Raw genomic sequence first — 25,955 nt, forward strand, 5'->3', positions numbered from 1 at the left:
CGGCCGACGCGGCGCTGCCGCCTAGCGGGTTTAGCTAAGCAGAGGCGGCGTCGCTGGCGCTGGGAGAGCAATGCCTTGAACGGGGTGAGCCTTGCAGCGCCGCCCCCTCGCCGTGTCCCTTCGCAGCCTCTCCACCGTCCTGGAGCGGGAGTGGAAGCCCGCGCAGCACGAGGTTGCGTTGCGGGGCTTCGGGGGAGCTAGGCCGTGCTGGTCAGGGCTTCGGCTGCGGGGCCTGGGGCACCGGCTTCCAGGGCGGGTGGATGCACTGCTTCCGCCTTCGCGGTGGGCGGTGGTGCTGAGGAGAGGTTTCCGACCGGCTCTGACAGTTTTGAATCTTGGCGCTGGTGCAATAAGCAGTTTAGCTGTTGGTTAGCAGAGCAGGTGCGCCGAGGAGGGGCCGAGGCTGGAGGGTGGCCACAGGGCAGGGCAGGGCTCCTGAGGGGGGTGGGGGGAGCCTGGGCCTGGAGCGTCGGCCGACCCGCCCAGGCTGTTCACCTGGGCCTTTGCTTGTCAAAATAATTGCTACCTTGAGAACCGACATTGATGAAAAAGTTTCCTTGCTAATCATAATTGTAGGGTAAGTCGCCTTCTGTGTGCAATTTCATTACAGAATATGGGTTTACTGTTGTACTTCTCCAGCCTAGCTATTAAGTAAATGGCAGTGTGCCTGCATATTCTGACCCAGCACCATTTCTTGATGCCCAGCGTCTCTTGTCCTTCTGGATATATGTAGCTACAGTAACACTCCCAGTTACGTTTAATCCTATGTCTCGAACTAAGTCGTTTCCACTCCTCCCCTGACCATTGTTGCTATAGAATGAAGTTCATCCTTCAGAATTTCGGCTTGGGCATGAGCTGATAGTTGTCTTTGAGAAGATATACTTTCTGTGTTCAGAACCCTCATAAGTAGCATGGTCTCCCCCCCCCCCCCACACACACACCTTAATGCCATCTGGTTTTAGTTTCTGTGTGTTTTCCTCCTTAATATGATTGTGTTTTTCAGAAAGGTTTTGTCATTTGACATAAGGGAACATTATATATAAGAGAAATATCTACAGTATTTGATATTGTTTGGTTCTCTGAATACATCTAAATTCTCTGATTAGAGGAAGTTGATTTCTCTTCCTAAACAGCCAGAAAAGTTGCAAGGAGAATTCATACAAATCTAGTATATTTTAAAAAATAAGTACGCTTACTAAGTAGGCCAGTACTATTAGAACTCCAGCAATTGACCAGTACTCTGTTTGTAGGTTTCCAGTCTTTGTGAAAAGAATTCTTTAGTTTCGTTTTCTCCTCCTTACGACCTTTGGCCCCAGAACAGGGATTCTAGACTCTATAGTGACTGACCAGCCTAATCATTGGACTGTTATATCTCTGTTAATTCAACAGCTGATACTTTTTGTAGATTTAGAGTTTGTGTAAGCAGTGAATAATAAGGTAAATAGTGTCCTTCAAGACCCGGGTGTAGAACTTAGTATATATTACTAAGATTATAACAGATTTCAAAGGTGCCATTAATACCTCAATCCTTGTCAACTGATCATCATCTCTGTGTGTGTGTGTGGCGGGGGGGCGGGTTCAAGTGGATACCAGAAGTCAACCTTGGGTCAGGTTAGACTGCACCCACTGGCTAGCAAGTCCCAGGGGTCCCCTCTGCCTTCCCAGCCTCTGCTTTTCACATGACCTCGGGGCTAGAGCTCCGGTTGGCCCTCAGCCTCCAGCTGAGCTCCCTAGCCCTCACCTACTCATCTTGCATGTTGATTGTCTCAGTTTCCTGCTAATCCAGTTCTGGATAGGTTTGTGGTTTAAATTTTCAGAGTCTCTGTACATGAGCATTACTGGTGTTGCAGTTGTTATAGTCTTAGAAGGAGCATTGAACTACAGCGGCTCGTGTGCCACCCACTGAAGAATGTGGCATTTTTGGAATCCTTGCTCTTCCCGGTGACTTTCAGAATAACAGCTTTTATTTAGGACACACACACACACACATACACACACCCCGCAGCTGCTTTCAGGAAGCACATCTCTGTTTTTCTACAAGGGGCCATGCTAAAAGTGTCTCCGGGATTTGAGAGCCCACCTCCTAGCTCTGAAAAGTCCAGACCACAGACCTGTCTTTTTGCCAGTGGTTTACCAGCAAATTATGTCTGCAAGCGGCACTACTGTTCTATGGTTTCAAGGGAGATATTTTGTGTCGTTTCCCAATATATATAGATATCCGGGATAAGTTTTTACAGTTTTACATTTTCCATAAATATATTTTAACTTGTGCTCCATGTTATTGTGGATGCATGACTGAGCTAATAATAGGGTACCAGATGAGTGATAAGAGTGCAGTGTGTTGACTAGAGAAATAATATACACTTGTCTGTTGTTCAAAAGCCAGAACACAGCTAAGTATCCTGAGGAAGTCATAGGAGGTGTGTAATTGACTGGTGACTGAAGGGTGACTTCAGCAGATGGCTTTTGTGGATACTAATGTCAATGGCTCTATATTACACATAAATAATTGTCATATTTTTACACTAGTGGTGGAAATTTGTTAATATTGGTTAAATGAAGGCCATCCCTCCTATCTAGTGTGAACACCCTGGTTCCATGCCCTCAGGTAGGTGTGGGGTCACTGATTCAGTTTCCTGGATTCTAAGTGCCATTACAGGAAAACAATATGCTGCCTCACACTGTAAACCTTAACATTTCAAAGTTAGGGTACCAGTGAGACAATGGGTATTTGCCACTCAAAGTTAGGGTACCAGTGAGACAATGCAACATTGTCTAATTCAAAAAACAACAAAGGCTTCTTTGAAGATGGGATTTTGATGAGCAGAGTAGGATACCAAAATATGACACGAGCATAAACAGTTTTTTAAAGTAGCAGATAAAAGATCCTACTCTTCCTCCTCCAATAGGGGGTGAAGCAACCATGTGAAAGTGCTTGGTTCTTACCAGGGGAAATTGCCCCAGCCCCGGCTCCTTTGTCTGGGCATCTTTCCACAACTGTCTAGTAAGTGTCTGCTTTGGGTCCTATTTACGGTCATATTTTTCTTGTGAAGACTTCCCCATACATATAAAAACCAAAACCAAAACTGTATATAGCTAATCTTGTTTTAGCTAATCTTGGGAACAGCGAGAGACCCTGAGAGGTAAAGGAGGGAACAGCTGCCTCCCCTACAAATGTTGATCCAGTTGTCATCAGTTCCATTAAGTCTCGATTGAGACCATTTCAGAAGTTTGGTTTTCTCTGTTAGGTGATGTAGACGGAATTGAAAGCATCAGGCTGGCTGATGAGAGTCTGTTTGTGAGGCTAGGACAGTAAAAGCTTGAAAGTTAAGCTTCATTTTGAGAGCAAAATGTTAGGTTAGAGTAATGGTTCTCAACCTTCCTAATGCTGTGACCCTTTAATGCAGTTCCTCATGTTGTAGTGATCCCAACCATAAAATTATTTTTGTTGCTACCTTATAACTCTAATTTTACTACTGTTATGAATCATAATGTAAATATCTGTGTTTTCTGGTGGTCTTTGGGGTCACAACTCACAGATTGAGAACCACTGGGTTATAGGCTAGCACCTCCACTTTGCACCTGGAAAATTCTCTGTGTAACTCATTAGATGAACTTCCAGTCTTTAAACATTTTCATATTATGCATTGAAAAGTTCATGTATGTTGCAGCAGCCTTTCCATCACTGGTGGTAGGGCATTCTTTTATAAGTCTGACCCTCTGTACTTATTGGCCAATCTGCTCTTTGTAAGCAAGTAAAACAATCCTACTTCTCTTCCATGTGGTAGCTCCTCAGTTATTTGAACAGGCTGTTGTGCTTCACAGATCATTACATAGCTGTACACAGCCACAGTCATGTAAAACAGTCTGCTTCTAAACCCACGACTCTGGAATGTGGGCTAATGTATTGGTACCTTTAAAGGGTGTGGCTGCCTTGAGCTGAATCAAAGCCTCCTGTGTGGTCAGCCCACTGTGTAATACGGTAGAGCGGGAGGCTCCCTGCTGTAGACGTCTGCTTCTAGCCGGAGTTTAGGGTTATTTTGACGTCTTTGCTTAACCTGTTGTACTGTTATTTTTAATCGAAAGCTTCAGGACTCCTATCTTGTGCTGCTCTAAAGCACATCTTACCTAGGTGCTTTTGTGCAGTCACTTTTCAGAATGCTCCCCAGGATCAGCTTCTTGCTGTAGTTAGACTAGTAAGTCACTGAGACTCAGTAATATGGTTCTTTCATTCTTGTCTTGGTCAGCCAGATTGGGCAATGATCTGAAAAAAAACTTAAACAATTGTCTTGATTTTGTTTTGGTGTCACCATCGGGAGAAGGATCTCTGGTCACACCAGTGTGTTTATTTCCCTCAAAGGCATCATGATCTACCTATCTCAGATACTTTTGGAAACTTCTGCCTAAATGTCTTCCCACCATGCCCGACTGTCTTGCAAACCCAAACTATCTTTCTGGACTCAAGTGTTTGCCCAGAATTTCTTTTCCAACTTAAAACACCCTCCTGGGCTTTTCAGGCACTCTGTATTTATTTGGTGTAGTGTTTCTCATTTTGTAAATATGCTCACTTGCGTGGCTATTGCCCCACCCCAACTGTGTTGGATGCCCTGTGGTACCGAGAACTGTCTTTAGTTTGCTCACCATCCTGTCCCCAGGCCATAAACAATGCAAACAGTACTTGTTAAACATAATTTTTATTTTTTCATAGCGTTTCTCTGTGTAGCCTTGACAGTCGTGGAACTTGATTCATAGACCAGGCTGGCCTTGAACTCAGAGATCTGTCTGTTGCTGCCTCCTGAGTGCTGGGATTAAAGGCATGCACCATCACAGAGCAGCTAAACATAATTTTTAGAAAGACCATGTATGGCACTGGTTTCCAGCTGGTCAGTAGCCATTTGCTTATGATGTTTCCACACATTTGAAATAGAACCTGAAAAGTAAAGATAGCATGTGTTTAAATATCTATCTGCAGCATCAGGGTGAAGTCACTGCCTTTCTCGACAGGGACTTACTCTAATGCCATACCCTACTTTTCATGTTATTGTTCTTTTGCATTTTTCTTAGGTTTTGGGCATTTGGGAATTTTTGTTTTGAAACTGTTCTTGTTTAGGATAAAATGGAGTTCAACACTGTTGTGTTTTGGATTGTCACTAGTCTGTGCTGCCCAGAAACCACTAAGGTGAACTCCCTGGACACCTTTTCTAAGCTGCGAATTTTAATGATTCCTCTTTGGATATAGTTGGTGTGAGTCTGTTATACTTGAACACATTTAAAATGTAATTTTTTGCCTTCAGAGATTATGTTTAGTAATCCAGGTTTCCCTTCTTTTTTACTATTCCTCTAGTATGATATTAATTGCTACCACATAGGTTCAAATCCAAAATAGTAATGGGGGATTTATTTTTTAGTATAATTGTACTTTTACTATATTTAAGTAACTTTAAAAAACATATAGTACATTAAATTTTAACACTGAAAGTGATACATGTTTATGGTTATATACTTTAGTTTGAAGCCACTTTTTTTCATTTATTTATTTTTTAAAGATTTATGCCTCCTCCCCGCCACCGCCTCCCATTTCCCTCCCCCCCCATCAAGTCCCCCTCCCTCGTCAGCCCGAAGAGCAATCAGGGTTCCCTGCCCTGTGGGAAGTCCAAGGACCACCCACCTCCATCCAGGTCTAGTAAGATGAGCATCCAAACTGCCTAGGCTCCCACAAAGCCAGTACGTGCAGTAGGATCAAAAACCCATTGCCATTGTTCTTGAGTTCTCAGTAGTCCTCATTATAATGAAGCCACATTTTTTAAACATTTATTATTTGTCTTGTGAGTATACGTACGTGTGTCTAGGGGAGCACATGCTACCGTGTATGTATGGAAGTCAGAGGACAACTTTCAAGAGTTGTTTCTTCCCATCCTGGGACTCCGGGGGATAGAACTCGGTTGTCAAGCTTGGTAGCAAGTGCAGATGCCCACACGCCACCTTGCCAGCCCTAAAGTCACATGTTTTGTACTTAAAACTATAATGTCACTTTTAAATTACATGATAAAGCAAGCTTTCTGATGAAATTCTTTTCTATGTAATTGTTACTTCTTCTCTTGCTTTATGTGGTAAGGATATTCGTTTGAGTAAAAGTGAAAGATTTTCTAAATGGTAAATAAAATGGACTTTCTTGAGGTAGGAGTTCAAAGTTCATGTCTACCCCATACCATAGATTTAACCATTTCCTTATCCATAGAATGGGGATATAAAAAAAATGCATCTACCCCTGTAGGGTGCTGTGAGTAGTGAATGTGTCATCTGTGGAAAGCGTTTGGTTTGGAGCCTGACGTGTGTGTGTGTGTGTGTGTGTGTGTGTGTGTGTGTGTGAGAGAGAGAGAGAGAGAGAGAGAGAGAGAGAGGGAGAGAGAGGGGGGGGGGAGAGAGAGACCCATCACTCTTCCAATATCGTAAGTGAGTCATTTAGCTGTATGATTCTGAAAACTTAACTTTAAAAACTATGGTTAAATAAATTGTGTCTCAGATTCATTTGAGGTGACTGAATCCCGCTAAAGGTGCTGGTAGTTTTTCTTGGCTTTTTGAAGGATGAGTGTGCTAGTTTGTTTTATATCAACTTGACACGAGCTAAAGTCATCTGAGAAGGGGGATCTTCAGCTGAGGAACTTCTTTCCTAAGATGGGGCTGTAGGCAAACCCATAGGTCATCTTCTTAATTGGTGATCACTGGGGGAGGGGCCACCCTTAGGCTGGTGGTCCTGGGTTCTGTAGAAAAGCAGGCTGAAGAGGCTACAAGGAGCAAGCTACTCAGCAGCACCCTCCATCGCCTCCACATCTCCTGCCTCCAGGTTCCTGCCTTGCTTGGGTTCCTGTCCTGGCTTCCTTTGGTGATGAGCAGTGATGTGGAGGTGCAAGCTAAATAAACCCTTTCCTCCCCAAGTTGCTCTGGTCATGCATGGTCTTTCATCACAGCAGTAGTTACCGTAACTAGGACAATGAGATTACTGGTATTTATGTTGGTATTTTTATAATTATGTACAAATAACTTTTGCATTGTATTTAACAGAAATTATGTGAAGCAAAACTCTTTCTGAATTCTGAAAGACACCATTTCACCATGGGACAGCAAATTTCGGATCAGACGCAATTGGTTATTAACAAGTTACCAGAAAAAGTAGCAAAACACGTCACCTTGGTTCGAGAAAGTGGCTCCTTAACTTATGAAGAGTTTCTTGGGAGAGTAGCTGAACTCAATGATGTGTAAGGCTTGCTCGTCTTCATCCTGTTTTCCCTTCATGTATGACCCCGTTTGTCATGGCTGTGTAGAAGGTAACCATATGCTCGGATGAATGAATTTTTTTAGCATAAGTTAGAAAGTGCTACATTGACTGTCTGCTCTAAGCAGACTTTAATGTAGCTATTTTACCATAAGGAAAGGAAACAGAGATGGGAGGAACGTAGAATGAAGTTAGAACACAGACAACGGGTATGGCGAAGCAATGCTAGGATGTCCTGCAGCTCAGCAGCTGTGTACTGAGAGGCTGTGGCTGACTCTGCCGCGGAAGACTGAAAGGGCACACAAACAGAAGAGAATTTGCCCTCAGTCACCAGAGGAAAAGCCGGACAGTCAGAAGCATCAGCCGTTTATCTGTGTGTGGCCACAGTTTGTTCACTGAAGTACTGTCTGCTTAACTCTCCAGAGTGAGTTCCTAAGATGGTGTAAATTTTTCACCTTAAACTTAGGCTTTATAGATTTCACCTCGGTTTTTGTGCTGATCTATGTAGAAGCTTTTTAAAATATAAAGGGTTCTTTGCCCTCTAATGGCCTCAGACACCAATGCTTTCTCAGTACTGATGGATGGGTGGCGCCTTTTACTCCTCTTAAACCTTCCTCTGGTAGCACCTTCTCCTTTTCTTTATTCTGTATCAACCCTTTGTCTCTTTGAGAGTTTATTTAAAACTTGCCTAAGATACTTTAAGTGATATATGTACAAAATAATTTTATTATATATATATATAAGTTTTTGCCTACATGTATGTTTGTGCACCACATGCATGTCTGAGTGCCTGCAAAAGCTAGAAGAGGACACCAGATCTACTGAGACTGGAGTTACGTACCGTTGTGGGCTGCCATTAGGTGCTGGAAATTGAACCCAGGTCACCTGTAAGCGTAATCGGTGCTCTTGACCACTGGCCCATCTTTCCAGCTCCCCTAAGTGATGTCTTAAAGGTTCTCTCTAGTCTCTTCAGTCTAACCAGTGTTCACTGGACACACGATATGCACAGTGCACTGCACCAGGGGTTTGAAAAGTTTAACTGATTATCCATTTTAATTGACTACTCAAATACTGACGACACTTGCAGCTGTCTGTGAATCAGAAGTTCTTTCTGTTATCCTACATTGCTTCTCATTCAAGCACCTCAAAGCCCAGGACCACTATATACAAATTTATAATAGTACAGACACTATTAATAGCTTGTGCTAATACGCATGCTACTTTGCCAGAGGCTTTTATGACAATTGTGTTGGATAAGTGTTGGTGTACAAGAAAGTTCCACAATAGCCCGGAATGGAGTATAACAAAGGCTTATTTAGCTGGGGATAAACTCACAGAGAGAGCAGTGATCCACAGTCCTCTGTGTGTGCTGGGAACTGGGACTAAATCTAGCAGCCAAGAGGCCCGTGCTTTATAGTACATGAGACCACGCCCACAGTGGGCTGGTATCTTAAAGGCTATTGGCTGAAGGAATTTCCCTAGTAGATAAGGGACACTGACAATATGAAACATAAGATCATACTTTATTAATATAGTGCCTATTTTCAGTAAGTTATTAAGCCTAAAGGACAGTCCTAAGGTTTTTATTAGGAGTTGCTTTCTTTTAAGAACACTGGATTTTATTAATTAAAAAAAATAGCTTGTTTTTGAGATCATATTTATATAGATGAGTAAAATAGGACTGAGAGTGCTCGCTTCAGCAGCACATACTCTAAAATTGGAACGACACAAAGAAGATTAGCATGGCCCCTGCGCAAGGATGACAGGCAAACTCGTGAAGCGTTCCATATTATATATAAAAAATAGGACTGAGAATTCCGTAGTATCAAAAGAATAGTGCACCTTATTCTTATTTCAACTTTTAAAAATATTACATTTATTTATGGGGGCAGTACACAGGCAGAGGTCAGAGGACAACTTGAGGAATCTGCCTCTCCTAACATGTATGTCCCAGGGATTGAACATAGGTGGCCAGGCTTGATAACAAGTGTCTTTACCAAGCACTAAGCCATCTCCACTGTTCCAGCTCCTAGGAAGAGTAATTCATAACTTTTGCCATCCTTTAGTACTTTATATATGTAAACTCAGACTATCCGATGAAATTTTGCTTATTGACCTAAAGTTTTTAGAAGAAGAAAAAAACCTCTGTCCTGTGACATCACCTGCAAACTAAATTACTGTGCGACAGTAGAAATATATTCTTTTATTTACCTGGGGCAGGATACCTGAGTGAATTTGAGGGGTTTTGTTTTGTTTATTTTTGATGGGTTTTTATTTTTGTTTTGTTTTAACAGTGTTGAAAATTAAACCTAAGCACATACTGCTGCTTATACACTAAGCAATACCAGCAGTATGGTTTGAAACTCATTTCCATGGGCTAGAGTTGGGCATTTCATGAGTGCAGTGCTCCCTGCTTGATGTCTGCCAACCCTGAAGTCAAACACAGAGGTGTGGCTTGGTTTCCGCCAAGCACATGGAAGCTGGCATGTCAGTTGTTCCCTTTGGCCGGCTTCCTGGAGACAGGTTGCTTGGCTTAGCTGGAAGGCACTTAGTTGTATGCAGCTCTGCTGCTGGTGCTCAGAGAAAAGCCAGCAGTGGGAAAGGAAGGTGCAGCCTTAGGGCTTCATATCAGTTTTAGTTGGTGTTGATAGCAAGATTCTGATTGTTGTGTTGTCTTTATGCTAGTGTGGCTCTTGTAATTCTTCTTGAGGAAAGGGAGTAGAGCTGTATTTAATATCACAAATTATTTGCTTTACTTGACTGAATTCAAAATTAGTATACTTAGAAAGCTTTCAGAAAAGTATGTTAATCTGTAAACAGGATTCAACCGAGAGCAAGGTATTCCTCAAAATTATGTCTATTTGGTCAGCGTTTGTGTAAGTTAAGCCAACAGGCTTTTACTTAAAGTGCCAGGTTTCTTGAGCTGTGTTTGTCAGGGCTGATTGTTACTGCAGGTTTTCTCATGCAGCACAAACCTGCTCCAAGCTCTCCTTGAGCTCCTGATCGTCCTTTCTGCCATCTTCCAGGCTAGTGTCACCATGACCAGCTTTAGACCAATTTTTTCTAAACATTCTTTTTAGAAACTCAAAGACAATTGAAATACTGATATGGAGACAAGTATTTCACAGAACTTTTGACTTTAAAAACTTTGGAAACTAAGTACGTGTTCAGAACGTTTCTGTCCCTGTGCTTTTACATCACTTCTGCTTTTGTCTGCCCTGTTGGAAAGTGTTTCTTGAGTTTGGTTTTACTTTTCATAAAATTAACAAATGTGCTTGCCCTTTTTCCAGAACTGCTAAGGTAGCTGCTGGCCAGGAAAAACATCTTCTCTTTGAGGTCCAACCTGGGTCTGATTCCTCTGCCTTTTGGAAAGTGGTTGTACGGGTGGTCTGTACCAAGGTAAGACCGGTAAGGTCTTCTGTTTCGAGTCGTGCTCTTTGGGTAATTAGAGGCATATTAATAATGTAATAGACTATAAATAAGTGTTATTGCTTTTATAGTCTTATAAAACATAGGGTGTGTGTGTATGTGTGTTGTGTGTTAGTCTGTGTATGCATGTGTGTGTGTATATGTGTGCTTGTTAGTCTTTGTATGCATGTGCACATCATGGTTGAGCCCAGACACCGACATGAGGCATCTGCCTCTATCACTCTTCACCTTGTTTTTTGAAACAGGGTCTGCCACTGAACCTGACACTCACTCACTGTTTTGGCTAGACTGTCAGGCCAGGAACCCCACCCCATGCCAGGATCTGCTCATCTCTGCTCCCCTAGTGCTGGGCTTACATGCACACCTTTGTACCCAGATTTTATGTGGGTGCTGAGTGTCTGAGCTTAGGTTTTCATGCCTGTGTGATTGACACTTTACTGAACCACTTAAAGCATCATGTGATACTGTTCTTGCTACAAGCTAACTGTCTGACTCTCAACTGTTGTCAACTGCCAAGTCACAGAGATTTTTATAATTGGAGGAAGTGGTAGTAAACTTATCTTTGCCCTCCATCTGTCTTTTGAGGCTAAGCTAGCTGTAGAACCCTCTGAGGACACTATCATTAGCTCTGAGACGATATCTTAAAAATTAGTTACCTTAGGAAATTCCTTCTTTTAAGAACATTGGGTTACATTCACCTGAAAACAATAGCCACCGGAGAGGCCATGGAGATTTTGAGTTATGGATGGACTTTTGTCAGGAATGTACTATTTTATAGTTGGGTTTTTATATTTTAGATAACTGCTAAAAATATCTTGGCAGCTGTTGCAGAGTATAGGAAAGCTTCCTGCTCCCAGTAAATTAATTAAAATAACAATTCTTAGTCCCAGGCCTTTGAGAGGAAATGAATTTTATTAGCTCTCCTTCCGTCTCAACCCCTCCTCTCAAAGGTCAGATAAGCCATATAAGCCTTAATTCACAGCTGTGGATGCTTTGAAGTCCATTGCTGACCAGTCAACTCTCCCCCAGGTGAGTCACTTGACTGTCTGAAACACATTATATAAACGATAACACTCTGTTTAGGACGTGGATGGAGTCTAATATTGATAAGCCAATCTTGAAGGACAAAGGACAGTCTTAAGAGAGTTATCTCAGGATTTGATTTTTTTAAGAACACTGGATTTTACTCATTAAAAAAGGAAACTCAACTTTTTATGAACTGTGTATATGTATATATAACATGCTAGAACAAATGGTATCATACATTACAGATAAACGCTAGTGAGTCTCAGAACCAGAGACTGCCTTGGTCTGTTCCTTTCCACAGTGAGTTGTCAGGTTTACCTCTGCTTACTTCCAGTTTCTTCAGGCAGAAATGTGAGCAATACACTAGGAACTAAGAGCTCAGGCAAATGCCATGTCCTTGAGGAAATGAAACTGTTTATAGTTCAGGCCCCGTTCCTTCTGAGCAAGAATGCCATAGACTCTGCTGACTCCACACTTCCAGCATCCTCCAGGCTCCAGTTTATGCTGCTGTGAAATGACCTCTGAAGCGCAGTTCTCAGCTCACGGCCTTGCTGAACACTCTGCAGTCCTCACCGCCTCCAGACTCTCCCCGCTCTTGTCTGGTGTTCATGGGCTGACGTGGGACTCCAGACTTCTCTTCTGCTTTATTCACTATTCCCTTTTGCCTTCTGCATGCCACCAATGTTAGTGAATTGAAAGTGTTACTTTTACAACTCACACCCTCTGATATTAAGTTCCCTCAACTAGAATGTCTTTTCCTTCTGTCATTTTAATGGTCGTCAGCTATGAGTCACAGAACACTTGCTTTAAACTAGTTTAAACAAAAGCCTTTTATCTTTGTCTTGCATCAGCAAATCCTAATGCACTGGCTCCAGAGCTGCAGGCCCAGCAGATCTCATGACCCACTGGTCACTATTCAGTCATACTTTCTACACACACACACACACACACACACACACACACACACACGGGGGGGGGGGGGGGAATTGGTTTAGATCAGACTAACCAGTATTGGTTCCTAATACATTTCAGGGAGTGGAAAATGCCAGAATAAAAGCTGGTATCCCAGCAACTAAAGTGGAAACAATGCCTGGACGGCCAGCAGCTGTTGTCACTCTTGCATGTTGACACTTGATGTTTCCAAAGGTCCATCTCAGATACCATCTCATCCATAGTTCCCTTCACAGGAATTCTCTCACCTCTTCTAAACTCCAGTAGCTCTCAGTTTCTACTTTACAGCTAACATTCAGCATTAACAATAGTGTACTTAGGCTGGGGAGATGGCTCAGTGGTTAAGAGCACTGGCTGCTCTTCCAGAGGACCTCGGTTCAATTCCCAGTACCTACATGGCAGCTTGCAACTGTCTGTAACTCCAATTCCAGGGGATCTGGCACCCTCATACAGACATGCATGCAGGCAAAAATATCAATGCAAATGAAATAAAAATAAATTAAAAAGAAAAAGAAATAGTCTGTTCAGTCCCTGGCTTCCCTGTGACTCCTTGGGCAGGACTGTTCCTTGCGACTGTGTCCTGCCTGAAATACTGTGCTTTGCATCCATCAGCTGGGCTTGCGGCGGATGACCAAACCCTGCTGAGGTCCCTCCTTTGTATGGCCAGGGCTGAGCTTTCCTTGTGTTTGGTACGCGTGTTACCTACATTATCTTCACTCTCCATCCTCATTTCATAAAACACTTAGTTTACAAGGAGGAGACCTCTATAACCTGTAGAACTATCAAAATACGAATGTATCAGTCTTCTAACCCTTGCGTTTTCTGTTGCTCCTTTTGATACGGAGTTAATGATTGATATTATTATTAGATTATTTTTGCCCCAGCAGCTTTAACTACGTTACTATATAGTTAAGTTTAAATTACTGTATTCTATCGAAATCCTTCCTTCCTTCCTTCCTTCCTTCCTTCTTTTCTTCTCTTTTCTTGTTTTGTTTGTTTCCTTTTTGAAATAGGGTTTTTCTGTGTAATAGCCCTGGCTGTCCTGGAACTTTGTAGACCAGGCTGGCCTCAAACTCACAGAGATCCACCTGCCTCAGTCTTCCAAGTGCTGGGATTAAAGGCATGCATCAACACAACCAGCAAAATTCTTTCTTGAAATAAGATTATAAGTAGAAAAATAAAAGTATTAAAGACAATCGGGCAGTGGTAGCACATACCTTTAATCCCAGCACTCAGGAAACAGAGGCAGGCAGATCTCTGAGTTTGAGGCCAGACTTGTCTACAGAGTGAGTTCTAGGACAGCCAGGACTACACAGAGGAACACAATCTTGTAAAAAAAACAAAACCAAATTTAAAAAGTATCAAAGACAAAGGCCTTTAGCACCTTCATTTGTATGGTTTTTTTTTCTTGATGGTAGATCTATTCAAAGAATTTTCATTTGCATTTCTTGGCAAAGATCTTGGGAAGCCAGTATATGGATTAGAAAGAGTTAAGTCTAGTGTGGAAAAAAGATTAGAGGCTGAAAACGTTGTGTTTCTTCTCTTTATTTTTATTTATTTTATTTTAATTTTAAAAATTTGGGGGGAGTTACCAGTCTCAGTATTGTAGTCTCAGTTATTCTGCCTCGCTGCCCCAGTGCTGAGTGTACAAGGTTACTCACGACATTTGCCTGAGAACTTCATATTCATGATTCTTAAACAATTATAAACATTTATATTTTAACCTTCAATTTATGCTAAGACCACTCTTACCTGTCTATGCATCATTCTGATTATCCTCAAATAATATTTAATTCATTTTTAAATTATGTTTAGATGGAATGTTTTATGGGTATGACATTAGAAAAGTTATTAGATTAATTGAAAATTATGCTCTGAGGGGACCGTAGAGACGACTCAGCAGTTAGGAGCACTTGTTGCTCTTGCAGAGGTCCTGCATTCACTTCCCAGCACCCACATGATGGCTTACAACCTCTATAACTCTAGTTCCTGGGAATCTGATGACCTCTTCTGATGTCCTGAGCACCAGGCACACATGCGGTGCACATAAATACATGCAGGCAAAACACTGATACAGATAGAATAAATAAATATATAACCCCCCAAATTTATGGACTGAAGGGGCTATTAAGAAAACTTCAAAAGAAGACTGAGGAGAAAGTGTTTAGTCAGCAAGAGCTCAGCATAGCGGTGCATAGTGGTATGATCCATCACTGGGGAGGCAGACACAGGAGGATTGCTAGGCTTCCTGGCTGGCCAGCTTAGCCCAGTTAATAAATTCAAAGCCAATGCAAGACCCTGTGTCAAAAAACATGCAAGGTGTCCTGAGGAGCAAACAGTGCCCGAGGTTGACCTCTGCCCTTCACACATATGCACACACAGGTCTTCATGAAGTGCGTGTTTTAGATCTCTTGTGCTTAGACGACGACCTTGCAGTTGTCCTTTGCTTGTGTCCTTTAAGCGCTCCAGAGCACCCACGCTCAGTCAGGCCCTCACTGAGCCTCTCCACTTTCAGTGATTCATGGGGCCATCACTTCTCACCTCCTAAGCGGTCCCAGCTTCTGTTTGGTGTCCCTCTGTGTGTTCTGAGCCCAGTAACCATTCCTCAGCACATTTGAAGTGTAAAGTAGATCATGCTATGTCTTGGCTCAGAGCGCTCCAGTGGCTTCCTGTGTGCTTAGAACAACAAAGTCACTGAGGAGATCAGAAAAACTGTATGTTCTATCAGTGCCTCACCTAACAGTAGCTTTCATCACCTTTCCCTCTGTCTCACCCACTTGCGGCTCCTTGCTGGAGTCCTTGTGCTTCTCATCTGGCGCACGTCTGTCAACCCTTCCAGACCGACTGGCACGGTGTAGCATTTCACCCTTAGGGAGCTGTGTGCCAGGCGCCCAGTACCTCTTCCTGTAAAGGGGCATTTAACAAACAAGAGGTACTGGACCTCTGGTTGGCCAACCCTTCAAAGCTGTTATATCCTCATCTTACTGAGTTACTATAATGTATACCCCACTCTGATTTTCTGAAGTCTTATAAAAATATCCTCTGTCCTGTCTCAAGTATCCTGTATCAGATTGTCAAGTGGAGGGGGTAGATATACAATCTACAGAGGAACTATCTCCAGGCCACTGGTTCCACTTCACAGGAAATGAAACTTTGTAAAATCTCAATATTCACTAACATTTGTTGTTTAATGTAGCATTCTGGCTTTAGTTTAAAAGTACAGAGTTGCCCAAATAATTCAAGAACGGCGCTGAAGAACTAGCTCAGTAGAGTGCATTGTGCAAGCACGAGGACTCCAGTTTGAGTTCAAGAACCCGTGTTAAAAAAATAAAAGCCAAGTATAGTACAGCATACTTGTAATCTCAGGATGGGGAGGCAGGAACAGGCAGTTGGGTCTTCGAGGCCTCCTGGTGTGTGAGCCTAGTGGAGTCATCAGGTTCCAGGCCAACTGACAGAACCTCAGACAGAGCACGTAGCCAGTGTCCTACCCACGGTTCACCGCAAGCCTCTGCAGCACCTGCACATCCCATTCACACAAGTCACACACAAGGAGAGGAGGAAGCCATCCTCCTCTTAGTGGTAGCAGAATAGCGTACGTAAGTCCTGTAATTAAAGGCTGTTAGGCTGGAGGATCTCCCATTCTAGGCCAGCCTGGGTGACATTGCAAGTTCCTATCTCAAAAAAGAATTAATTAAAACAGCAAAGTGTATACATTTTAATAACAATCTCTAAAACTCATTTCTCAGCTCCGGGAAGGTCGCCTGATGTTATCAACTCCAGACAGGATGCCTGATCATCTGGGCAAGGTTATTTTGAATGTCAGATGGGAAAATGTAGTCAGTTCTCTGACGAGTTCCACAGCTGAGGAGAATGTGAATATTCTTTAATCAGACTCTTATTTTCCTAGGTTTTTACACACCATGAATTTGTTTCCTAGGATATTTGACTGAATTGTGTGTCTGTTCCCCCTCCCCTGTTCTGTTTCTAGATTAACAAAAGCAGTGGTATTGTGGAAGCCTCGCGGATCATGAATTTATACCAGTTTATTCAGCTTTATAAAGACATCACAAGTCAAGCTGCTGGAGTGTTGGCGCAGAGCTCTGCCTCTGAAGAGCCCGATGGGAGCCTGTCCTCTGTAACGTCTTGTCAGGCTAGTCTGTGGATGGGCAGGTGTGTGCACCGTGGAGCACGGTTACGGTGACATTCTCCCCAGTGCTCTGTGACTCCCTCAGTCCTGTTGCCTCCGCCTGTGGTATAACCCAGATCAGTTTTAGGTTACCCTGGCCTTCCATTCTGTCCAGATTAAGGTGGCTCCCAGCTCACTCTCCAGGAACCCACTCCGTCTCTTGCATTTATGACATTAATGACTGATACCTCCCCTTTAATGAGTTTTTAGACAGTCAAAGCCATTTATAAAATTAAGTCCAATAATATGACAGAATTGTTTCAGAAATTATCGAATTGGAAGTTAAGTTTTTAAATGCTGTCTTCAGGCCGTGGCAGTCCACTCAGGAAAGAACAAACAGCTGTGTGCCTGTTGACGCTGCATTGGTCTGGAGTTTGCTGCCTGGTGCTCCTTTACTCAGGCCTCATGTACTGCTGTTCCGTCTGAGCTTTCCTTCGTCCATGCTTTCGGTGTTGCAAGCTTCCACCTGCAAATGCCTACTGGAAAAGACTTCCGTGTTTCCAGGCATGTTGATATCCTTACTGGGAACTGGAGATGTCCTTCTTCACGTTAAGAATGTGTTTGACAGGAGTTCCTCTTTATTGACACTGCAGTTTTGTTTCATTCCGAGTGTTTTGAAAGCGTCTGTAGCTATACAGCAGCAATGAAAAGCAAGTGGCATTTCTCTGCCTGCTGGGGTCGTCTTCAGGAAGGTGCTGAGGTGTTGCTCTTAGACACTAGGAAAGCAGTGCCAGTTGGTTGGGTAAGCCAGTACTTGGCTTCATGTGTTGTGGGCTTCTAGTGGTGTCCTGGTTCCCAGCTTCTAGAAAAGAACTTTGCAAGTGGTAGGTGAACCTGAGGCCTTCTACAGTCCTGCATATTGTCACATGTATAGTTCTATTAATGGCTGCTGTTTGTTGAGCCTTGCAGTTCATTAAATCCTAACAGTCCCCAGGAATACAGCTGGTCCTATGAGGAAGCGGGTTTAGAGGAGTATTGTAGTGCTAGATATTGATTGGCATAGCGGACTCCCATTTAGTGTGTGCAGCTCAGTGGTTTGGAGGAGGAAGGAGCTGGAGGTGCTCCGGTGCCACTGATCCTAGGCGACTGCTCTGTCTGTGCTCTGCAATATCCAGACTGTGCCGTATTTCACCACAGGGAACCCAGCATGCACTACAAGTTACATTACCACCAGCCCAGAGCTGTGAGACCGCCTCAGAGAGGCAGTCCTCTTCACGTCCAGATAGCTCGAATTCCTGTGAAGGTTTTCGCTTTGCCTTCTATCCTCAGTGTATCAGCTGGCCCTCTGGAGGCAGCACAACAGAGGCCCTAGAACCAACTTGCCTATGTTCAAACCTTAAGTCCTCTCTTTCCTCAGTTTCTTCATCTTTTGTGAGAGGTTGAGAGCAATGGCATGTGCCCCAGAGGACAGTGTTAATAGATGGGGCACAGAACGGTGCCCGGCACGTAACGGTGTGTGTAGGTACATTAACTCTCACCATCATTATTAAATTATAGAGTGCCCTGCGTGAGTGGAATGCCACCAGACAAGTTCGATCTCTTCTGTCCTTCACTTGTCGAAAACTAATCAAATTCCCACTAAGCTTAATCTCCAGAATAAGTGTTTCCAGCCTTTGTTTCCTGTTCTCCCTGTACTAGTGTCCTGTGATCTCCATCTGTCAGTGTGCCCCTCAGGTTCTGTGGTAGGAAGCGGCACTCTTCCAGCTCCGACTGCTCAGGTAGAACAAAGTTCCTTCTTCCTGCTCACTGTGCTAAGAGGAAGGTAGCAGAGAGGGACACAGAGCAGCTTCTGCTGGCAATGTCTCCATTTGCTCTGGGTATATTCAGTTGCTATTGTCTGTAATGGCCTTCTGCTCCTGATTCTGAAGCGTCCCTGTCAGAATGCCCTGTCACTCTGTGGAGTCCTGCAGGTGATTGGAAGCTCGTAGGCAGAAATACTAAGCCCTCTGAATCCAGTGTGGATTTGAAAAGGTGCCTAGGTGTCAATATGCATGAGCTGATGGATGGATGTGTATAAATGTTCATATGTGTATTTGCATGTGCGTATATGTGTGCATACACAAATGTATGCATGAATGTACATATCAATCCACATGCATGTAGGTTTCCACTCATTTCACCATTTCGGTTCAGTGAGTACTCTTTTCTCCATGGCTGAAGCAAACAATGTGTTACCTCACCCTAGTGGTAGGTCTGTTGTAATGCTCCTTAAAGCAGGCCCTAGCTGTCCCTCAAGTGTGCTGTGAGATCAAGTCCTACTTCATTCCCTCTCTCTAGACTGCCTCTTGCTCTCCACTCTCAGCTAATTTTCTTGAATCAGCAGGAATTTGTGTTCCCTTGATTCTAGTTTGCCTCTTAGGGCAAGTTCAGATTTGCATTTTGACATTCGAGAATCAGATTGTCTTTGCTATATTATCAGTCTTTTCTCCCAGTTGAACTCCTGAGCATCACGCGGCCTTGTGCACACACACACACACACACACACACGCACACGCACACGCACACGTTTCATGTCTTTCATGCCTTCATGGTTTACTTTATGCTCTAAAATGGTCTCTATTCAGTATTCTGTGATTTCTCTCTCATGTTTCCAAAAATACTTACTTGGCACATACTATGCATACTGCACATTTGATATTTGTTTATATTATGTTCAAATCAGCAAGTTCTAAGTGTTATTGCCATGCCTTACATGCTATACTATAAGTTCAACAGGGATGGCAGTTGTATCAGACCGGCTCCTCCCTTAAGAACAACAGAGAATAAAACATTTACAATCACTTTAAGAAAGTTTGTATTTGGAAAGCTAAACTATAGGGTGACTAATCATGGAACAGCAGTATGCAATTTTTAAATGATTTAATTGAGGTAAAATTTGGTTTTGAGAACAGAAGGAGATGGATATTTTAAGCTGAGCTACTGGAGTTGGTGTTGAGGAAACTCCACATGCAGAGGAGCATGGCTTCTGTGGCACTGGGTTCCTTCCTGGGAGCTTCCTGAGCTGGAGCTGCTGTACTCCAGCCCCTTTGGGTTTCTTTGGCATCTGGTACTGACCACTGTGCTGTCCCTTCGCTCTGATACTGTCAGTGCCACTGTAAGGCCCTGTTGATGAGGCAGCATGTGTTTGATATGGCAATTAAATGATACACTGATTCATTTCCTGTATGTAAATTCAATATGTCTAAGAAGGACTGAGTTATTTCAGAAAGACCTGAATATGCAGTTTTTGTTCAGATTTTGTTTTCTTTAAACTGCACAGAATTTGTCTTTTTATCACGTCTTTCTAGTTTCTTAAAGAAACTTAACCTTGGTATTTCTTCCCTAATGTATTTGCTATCCCCCAAAGATGTGAACTGTGGTCTGGTTTTCGCTTTGCACGTAAGTCATGCTGTACTTTATACTGTATTTATTGATGCTTTTTAAGACAGCGAAACAAAGTAGGAAGTGTATGGACAGAGACTGTCATTGTTCCAGCTCAGTTTTCACACTCAGGGTGAAGCAGCTGACGGATGAGGAGGAGTGTTGTATCTGCATGGACGGGCGAGCTGACCTCATCCTGCCTTGTGCTCACAGCTTCTGTCAGAAGTGTATTGACAAATGGTAAGTTATCCGCTCCCCTTGGGATAGCAGAGACAGCTGGGCTGTGAGTAAACAACTGGGAATGCAGTGCTTCAGTACTAACACGAGAGCTTTGCTCTTCACTGCTCTGAGTTTCATGGTGTGCCCGCTAGTGTAAGTATTTTTATACCTAATATTTACAAAGTGTGGAGCTGTGACTTCGTTGAATTTTTTTTTTTTGCTTTTTTTTTTATTTTTCAAGACAAGGTGTTTCTATGTAACCCTGGCTGTTCTGGAATATGCCCTGTAGACCAGGCTGGCCTCAAACTCAGAGATCTGCGTACCTCTTCCTCCTGAGTGCTGGGATTAAAGGCGTGCGCCACCACTGCCCAGCCAGACACTATAAGCATCTTGAATCTAGAATCAAACACTTTCCCCTTTTCAGCACCCCCCACCACATAATTCACTATAATTCACTATATGTGTGTAGAGGAACAAATCCTCAGCTGTGTGATCTGGAGGGATGTTTGGTCAACTAATTAAGGTCATTTGCTTACAAGGTAATGGAGCATTTAGAAAAAATTATGATTGATATGCAATAAGCTAGATATGTATCTGAAGTATAATCTCATATGCTTTAATTTATGTGCATACTGATGAAATCTGTCAGAACAAGATGAAGAGCAATCCATTACACCCCAGACTCACCTATAGCCTGATTCTTGAGCAGCTATTAAACGCTTTCAGTTGCTAAAATACTTTAGATTTGCTAGACTTTTAGAGTGGCACCATACAGGGTATTCTCTCTTGTCTGGGTTCTTTCATTCCGTGTAATCATCTTCAGATTTAACCATGGTGTAGGTGCAGATAAGTGCCAAGTAAAAGCTTCTGTGTTTGTTTGTGGGCAGGTATGTTTTAAGGACATGTAGTTTGACTTTTTCTTTTTCTACCTCAAGTGGCCAGATCGTATATAACAGATGTTTCTCAAGAAATTGCCAACTCAGTCCCAAAGCAGTCCTTACTTTAAAAAAAATTTTTGTTGTTGTTTTTTGAAACAAGATCTTGTAGTATTTAGCCCAGGCATGCCTCAGTTGGAACTTGCAACGTTCCTCCTGCCTCAACTTTGTAACTCTGGAATGACAGATGTGCGCTCTCCAGTACCACATAGGAGTTCCACTGTTTGCCCCACTGATGGGACACAATCCTTCAGAAGGGTCCACATCCTGTGCCCTCTGAATTCCAGCCTCCTGGCATCTGCTCACATGCTCACACTGATGTGCTCTGTTCAGTGATGGGCCTGCTGTCTCTTGGCCCTGCCTCTGTGTGGCTGCCTGCTGTGCAGTGCTCTAGCTGCCTTGCCTTAGCTGTTTCTTCAATAGCCTGCCAGGCCTCCGAGGTCCCCTACCTCTTTTTATGAGTCCTGGAAACTCACAGGACATCTGGCTTGCAATCACAGGCTCACTTTGCTTCTCACCTCTTGGGAGTCACATCCTTGTCTGTGTCCAGTGTTTTACATGAAACCTCAGCTGACACCATTCTTTCTGTGTGTTAGTTGTTTTAAGTGGGAAGATGTCTTAGGGTTTCTATTGCCATGAAAAGATACCATGACAACAGCAACTCTTACAAAGGACAAACATTTAATTGGGGTGGCTTGTATTTTCAGAGGTTTAGTCCATTGTCACCATGGTGAAACATGGCGATGTGCAGGCAGACACGGTGGCTACATAGTGATTAGAAGGCAAAGGAAGTGGACTGAGGTACTGGATGTGGCTTGAGCATATGAAACCTCAGACCCCACCCCCACGAGCCACACTTCCTCCAACAAGGCCACACCCACTCCAACAAAGCCACACTCCCTAATTGTGAGACTCCCTTTGGGGGCAATTTTCTTTGAAACCATCACAGAAAATAAATCAGGTTTCTGCTGGCCAGAAGCAGAAATTGATTGTTTTTAAATTGTGATGTTTTATTTACAGAAATCCACACATCTTGTAAACCATCTCCAGGGAGCCCAAATCAACCAAATAATGTATGCCAACTCCATACGTTTTTTTGGAATAAGTTTTTGGAATAAGTTTCTCAGCTTTTGTACAAAAGCAAAAGAACAGTTGATGAATTGGTTATTTTGACCCTAGATTTCACTGTGAGAAGAGAAAAACACTGTCTTTTCCTTTCATAATATATTTCTAGCTTAAATATGGTATTTAAGTTTCCAAAGTAGTATTTGATTTGGGCAATCCCATTGTAAAACATAATCTTAAGTAATCAAATGTGTACTCTGTATCAGAAAATTATCCTGTATATAAGTGCCATCTCTTGTTTTAAACCTCAGATGCTCCATCTTTGTACAGTTTTCTAAACTTTTCTTGGTTTTGAACCAAAGGATATTTTATCAGACCTTTAATTGTAATTAACTTGTCAAAAGTCTTTTATATTTTTGCATGTGGTGGCACACATCTTTAATCCCAGCACTTGAGGAGGCAGGGGCAGACAGATCTCTGTGAGTTCACGGCCAACCGGTCTACGTAGCAAGGTCTGTGCCAGCCAAGCTGCACAGAGGCCCCTATCTTTAAAGAATGACCTTTATTACTCAGTATAATAATTAGTAATAATCTTTGCTGCTACCATATACCTACCACTGGCTAAACATGAGTCCCAAGGCACAGTGGCTTCTGCTTATTTACACTTTGATCAACTCTCCCACTGGTAAGAGGTAGCTTTCTCTTAGGACATATAAGGAATTTTTGTTGTAAAGGAAAACTTACTTGGATGCAGGAATAAAAATTAAAGACCCTGGCTTGTGGTAGCAAACAAAATGGTGTGTGTGTGGGGGAGAACACTGCGTGTCTTTTTACTGGAGATTAGATACAGTATGGCATCTTCATACGGTACATGCTCTTTGCAAAGTAAGCTCAAGTCCAGGTGTGTTGGTGTGTGCTACAGTCCCAGCACTGAGCAAGTGGACGCAAGAGGATGGCAAGCTCTAGGCTAGCCTGGGGACTGGATAGCAAGACTCTGTCTCAAAGGGAAAAGCAGAAAGACTAAAACAGCATCTGCTAGGGCAGAATGGTTTCTGAGATGTGTGAGTAGTAGCACAAGGTCAGCAAGACACACAAGCTTCCGTTTCCCACAAGCCCGAGGTTTTAATTTATCCCTAGTAAAATATGTAGACAACTGGTTGACCCTGGGGAGGAGAATTAAAGGTTGGGATGAAGAGAAATATTAACTCTTTTTTGTGTACTTTTATGGTATTTGCTTTTTTTTTTTTTAAGCCATCTACTTTTCAAGCGAACCTGTTTTTTTTAGAAAAAGAAAGAAAACAATCTTGTTTTGCTTGGACTTCCCTGACAGGAGTGATCGGCACAGGAACTGCCCCATTTGTCGCCTACAGATGACTGGAGCAAATGAGTCGTGGGTAGTATCAGATGCACCCACTGAGGATGACATGGCCAACTATATTCTTAACATGGCCGATGAGGCAGGCCAGCCCCACAGGCCGTGACTGAGGAAGACTCTTGTTACTGTGAGCTGCAATACACTGGTCATAGAGGAGGGGAGAGATGTGTGGCGCACACAGGAAGGTCAGGTTTTCCACCCTCTTATTTTTGCTATTCTGATAATATGTCCCATTCTTAAATAAACTCCCTTCCTATGTCTTCCATGTAGGGTGGGCTACACTTTGCTACTGTTTGGCCATATTCCCCACTGTCCACCTGTTCTTTGTTGCTCTTGAACCCTTTGCTACAGATAGCAGAATACTTGACACTACTACTTTTCAGGGAGGGGGTGTTCTGCATCTTCTTAGCTAGGTTTAAAATGTAGGGTATTGAAAGTTGTAGCCATCTGAGCTAAACTACTGGAACTAATGTCTCAGTGGGGTTGCTACTGCTGGGACCTGAGGTGCACTCCGCCCCCTTGTGGTTCTTTCTGGATCCTTCACTACTATGGCCCATTTGCTTCCTGGTGTCAATGTAACTTCAACATGGGTTCTGGCGCTACTCTTGATCACTGCGGTGCTGCAGCACTCAGAGAAGGACTCTGAGCTTGGGACTTGGTCTTGCAGTGGAAGAATTTTCACGGCTGTTCTCCGGACCTGGGGAGGGGTTCACTGGATTATCCATAATGCCCCGAAGGAAATCTTTCTTCGTGCAGATACACTTTTATATTCCCGGGTCACTCTGAGTCATCAAATCCTGAGCTGGAGTCTTTGTTTTAAGTAAAGGCACCTTTCAGAGGCTTCAGTTTCCTCAAATCTCTTGGATTAAAAGAAAAGGAAGATGAGATGAAGCTTTTCACCACGCATTAGTAAACCCCTGAAATCCAGAGAACGATTGGCTTCTTCCCATTCCTCTGCACTCTTCCGAGAATCTGAAAAGAATATGGTAATGGGAGTGCAGTGCTCGGCCAATTGCAGCCATGGCTTACGAGTAAGACTGTTAACAGTTCAGCCTCTAACAGAACTAGTGCATGAAGTCACGCCACCTTTAAGAGCTCTTAGCAGTCCATAGACACTTCTCACTCACTGATTGCAGGTGTTCCTGTTTTTCTAAGTACAAAGGTACACAATTGAAGTTGCTGCTTATTGATTTTTAATTAAGATCTTAATGAGAATACAAATAAATCCCAAAGAAAAAGATCTAACTTGATTCCGCCCCCCAAGTACTGCAGACTTCAGTTGTCTACTGACTATCCCGATGTGTGAGCAAGTGCAATGCTGTCCTCTCTCCCAGCTTAGCTGTGTGTTTTGGTTTCCCAGCCTGAGACGGCTTTACTCTGCTGTAGAAACTGACTGTATTTGTGGTTTTCAAACCTTAGCAGTGAAACTTCTTCCAAGTAAATTTTTAGTCTGTATGCACAAGTTACCCCCATTATATAGAAGCTACATTTTATTAATACAGGTGTCCTTTTATAAACTTAGTACAGTGTGGTCACCATTAAGTCAGGGTAGGAAAATGTCACAGTGATTGGTGATACAGTTTCATTAGAGTTTAATGAGTAACAAATTTGTGTGATGAAAAGCTTTTGTTTTGTAAAAAATACTACTAATAGTATTTCAGGGCTGGGGGTGTGGTTCAGCTGGTAGAGTGCTTGCCTAGCATGCATGGAGCCCTGGGTTTCACCCCAACACTGCATAGAAACAAGCAGTCCTGGTGCTGTATTCCTGGAACCCCAGCACTTGGGAGGAGGAAGCAGGAAGATCAGAAGTTCAAGGATATCCTCAACTGCATAGAGAATTCAGGGCCATCCTGGGCTACATTGGGACCCTGTTTCAAAAACGGTGTGGGTGGTGAGGCTGGAGAAATGGCCCATTGGTTAAGAGAAATTGCTGTTCTTACAGAGGACCCGAGTTCAATTCCCAGCACCTATACTGGTGGAGTCACCAACAGCCTATAATACTAGCTCCAGGGGACCCATACCTCTTCTGACCCACCCCCACACCCCAGAAATAAATCTTTAAAGCATTTTAAAATTCATATTTTCAGATGATTCAACCTCTGTTGATTCTCAAGTGCTCAATGGAACGTATTTTTA

At 43.0% G+C, this 25,955-nt stretch overlaps 1 protein-coding gene and 1 non-coding gene across 2 annotated transcripts; both read left to right on the forward strand.

The window, feature by feature from the left end:
• On the forward strand, positions 1-25,865 carry Rnf141 (ring finger protein 141). The gene is made up of 6 exons (XM_041666561.1): positions 1-84; positions 7,063-7,256; positions 10,564-10,672; positions 16,668-16,849; positions 20,358-20,465; positions 23,775-25,865. The coding sequence occupies exons 2-6, from the start codon at positions 7,114-7,116 to the stop codon at positions 23,923-23,925; spliced, it is 693 nt and encodes a 230-aa protein (XP_041522495.1). The 5' UTR covers positions 1-84; positions 7,063-7,113; the 3' UTR covers positions 23,926-25,865.
• On the forward strand, positions 8,961-9,067 carry LOC121458163. The gene has a single exon (XR_005975807.1). It is a non-coding gene; the product is annotated as a U6 spliceosomal RNA (small nuclear RNA).
• Positions 25,866-25,955: the final 90 nt, after the last annotated feature.

Source organism: Microtus oregoni, unplaced genomic scaffold (assembly GCF_018167655.1).
Source record: "Microtus oregoni isolate MIOR12 unplaced genomic scaffold, Mior012 000016F_ref0000370, whole genome shotgun sequence".
Classification (NCBI taxonomy): domain Eukaryota; kingdom Metazoa; phylum Chordata; class Mammalia; order Rodentia; family Cricetidae; genus Microtus; species Microtus oregoni.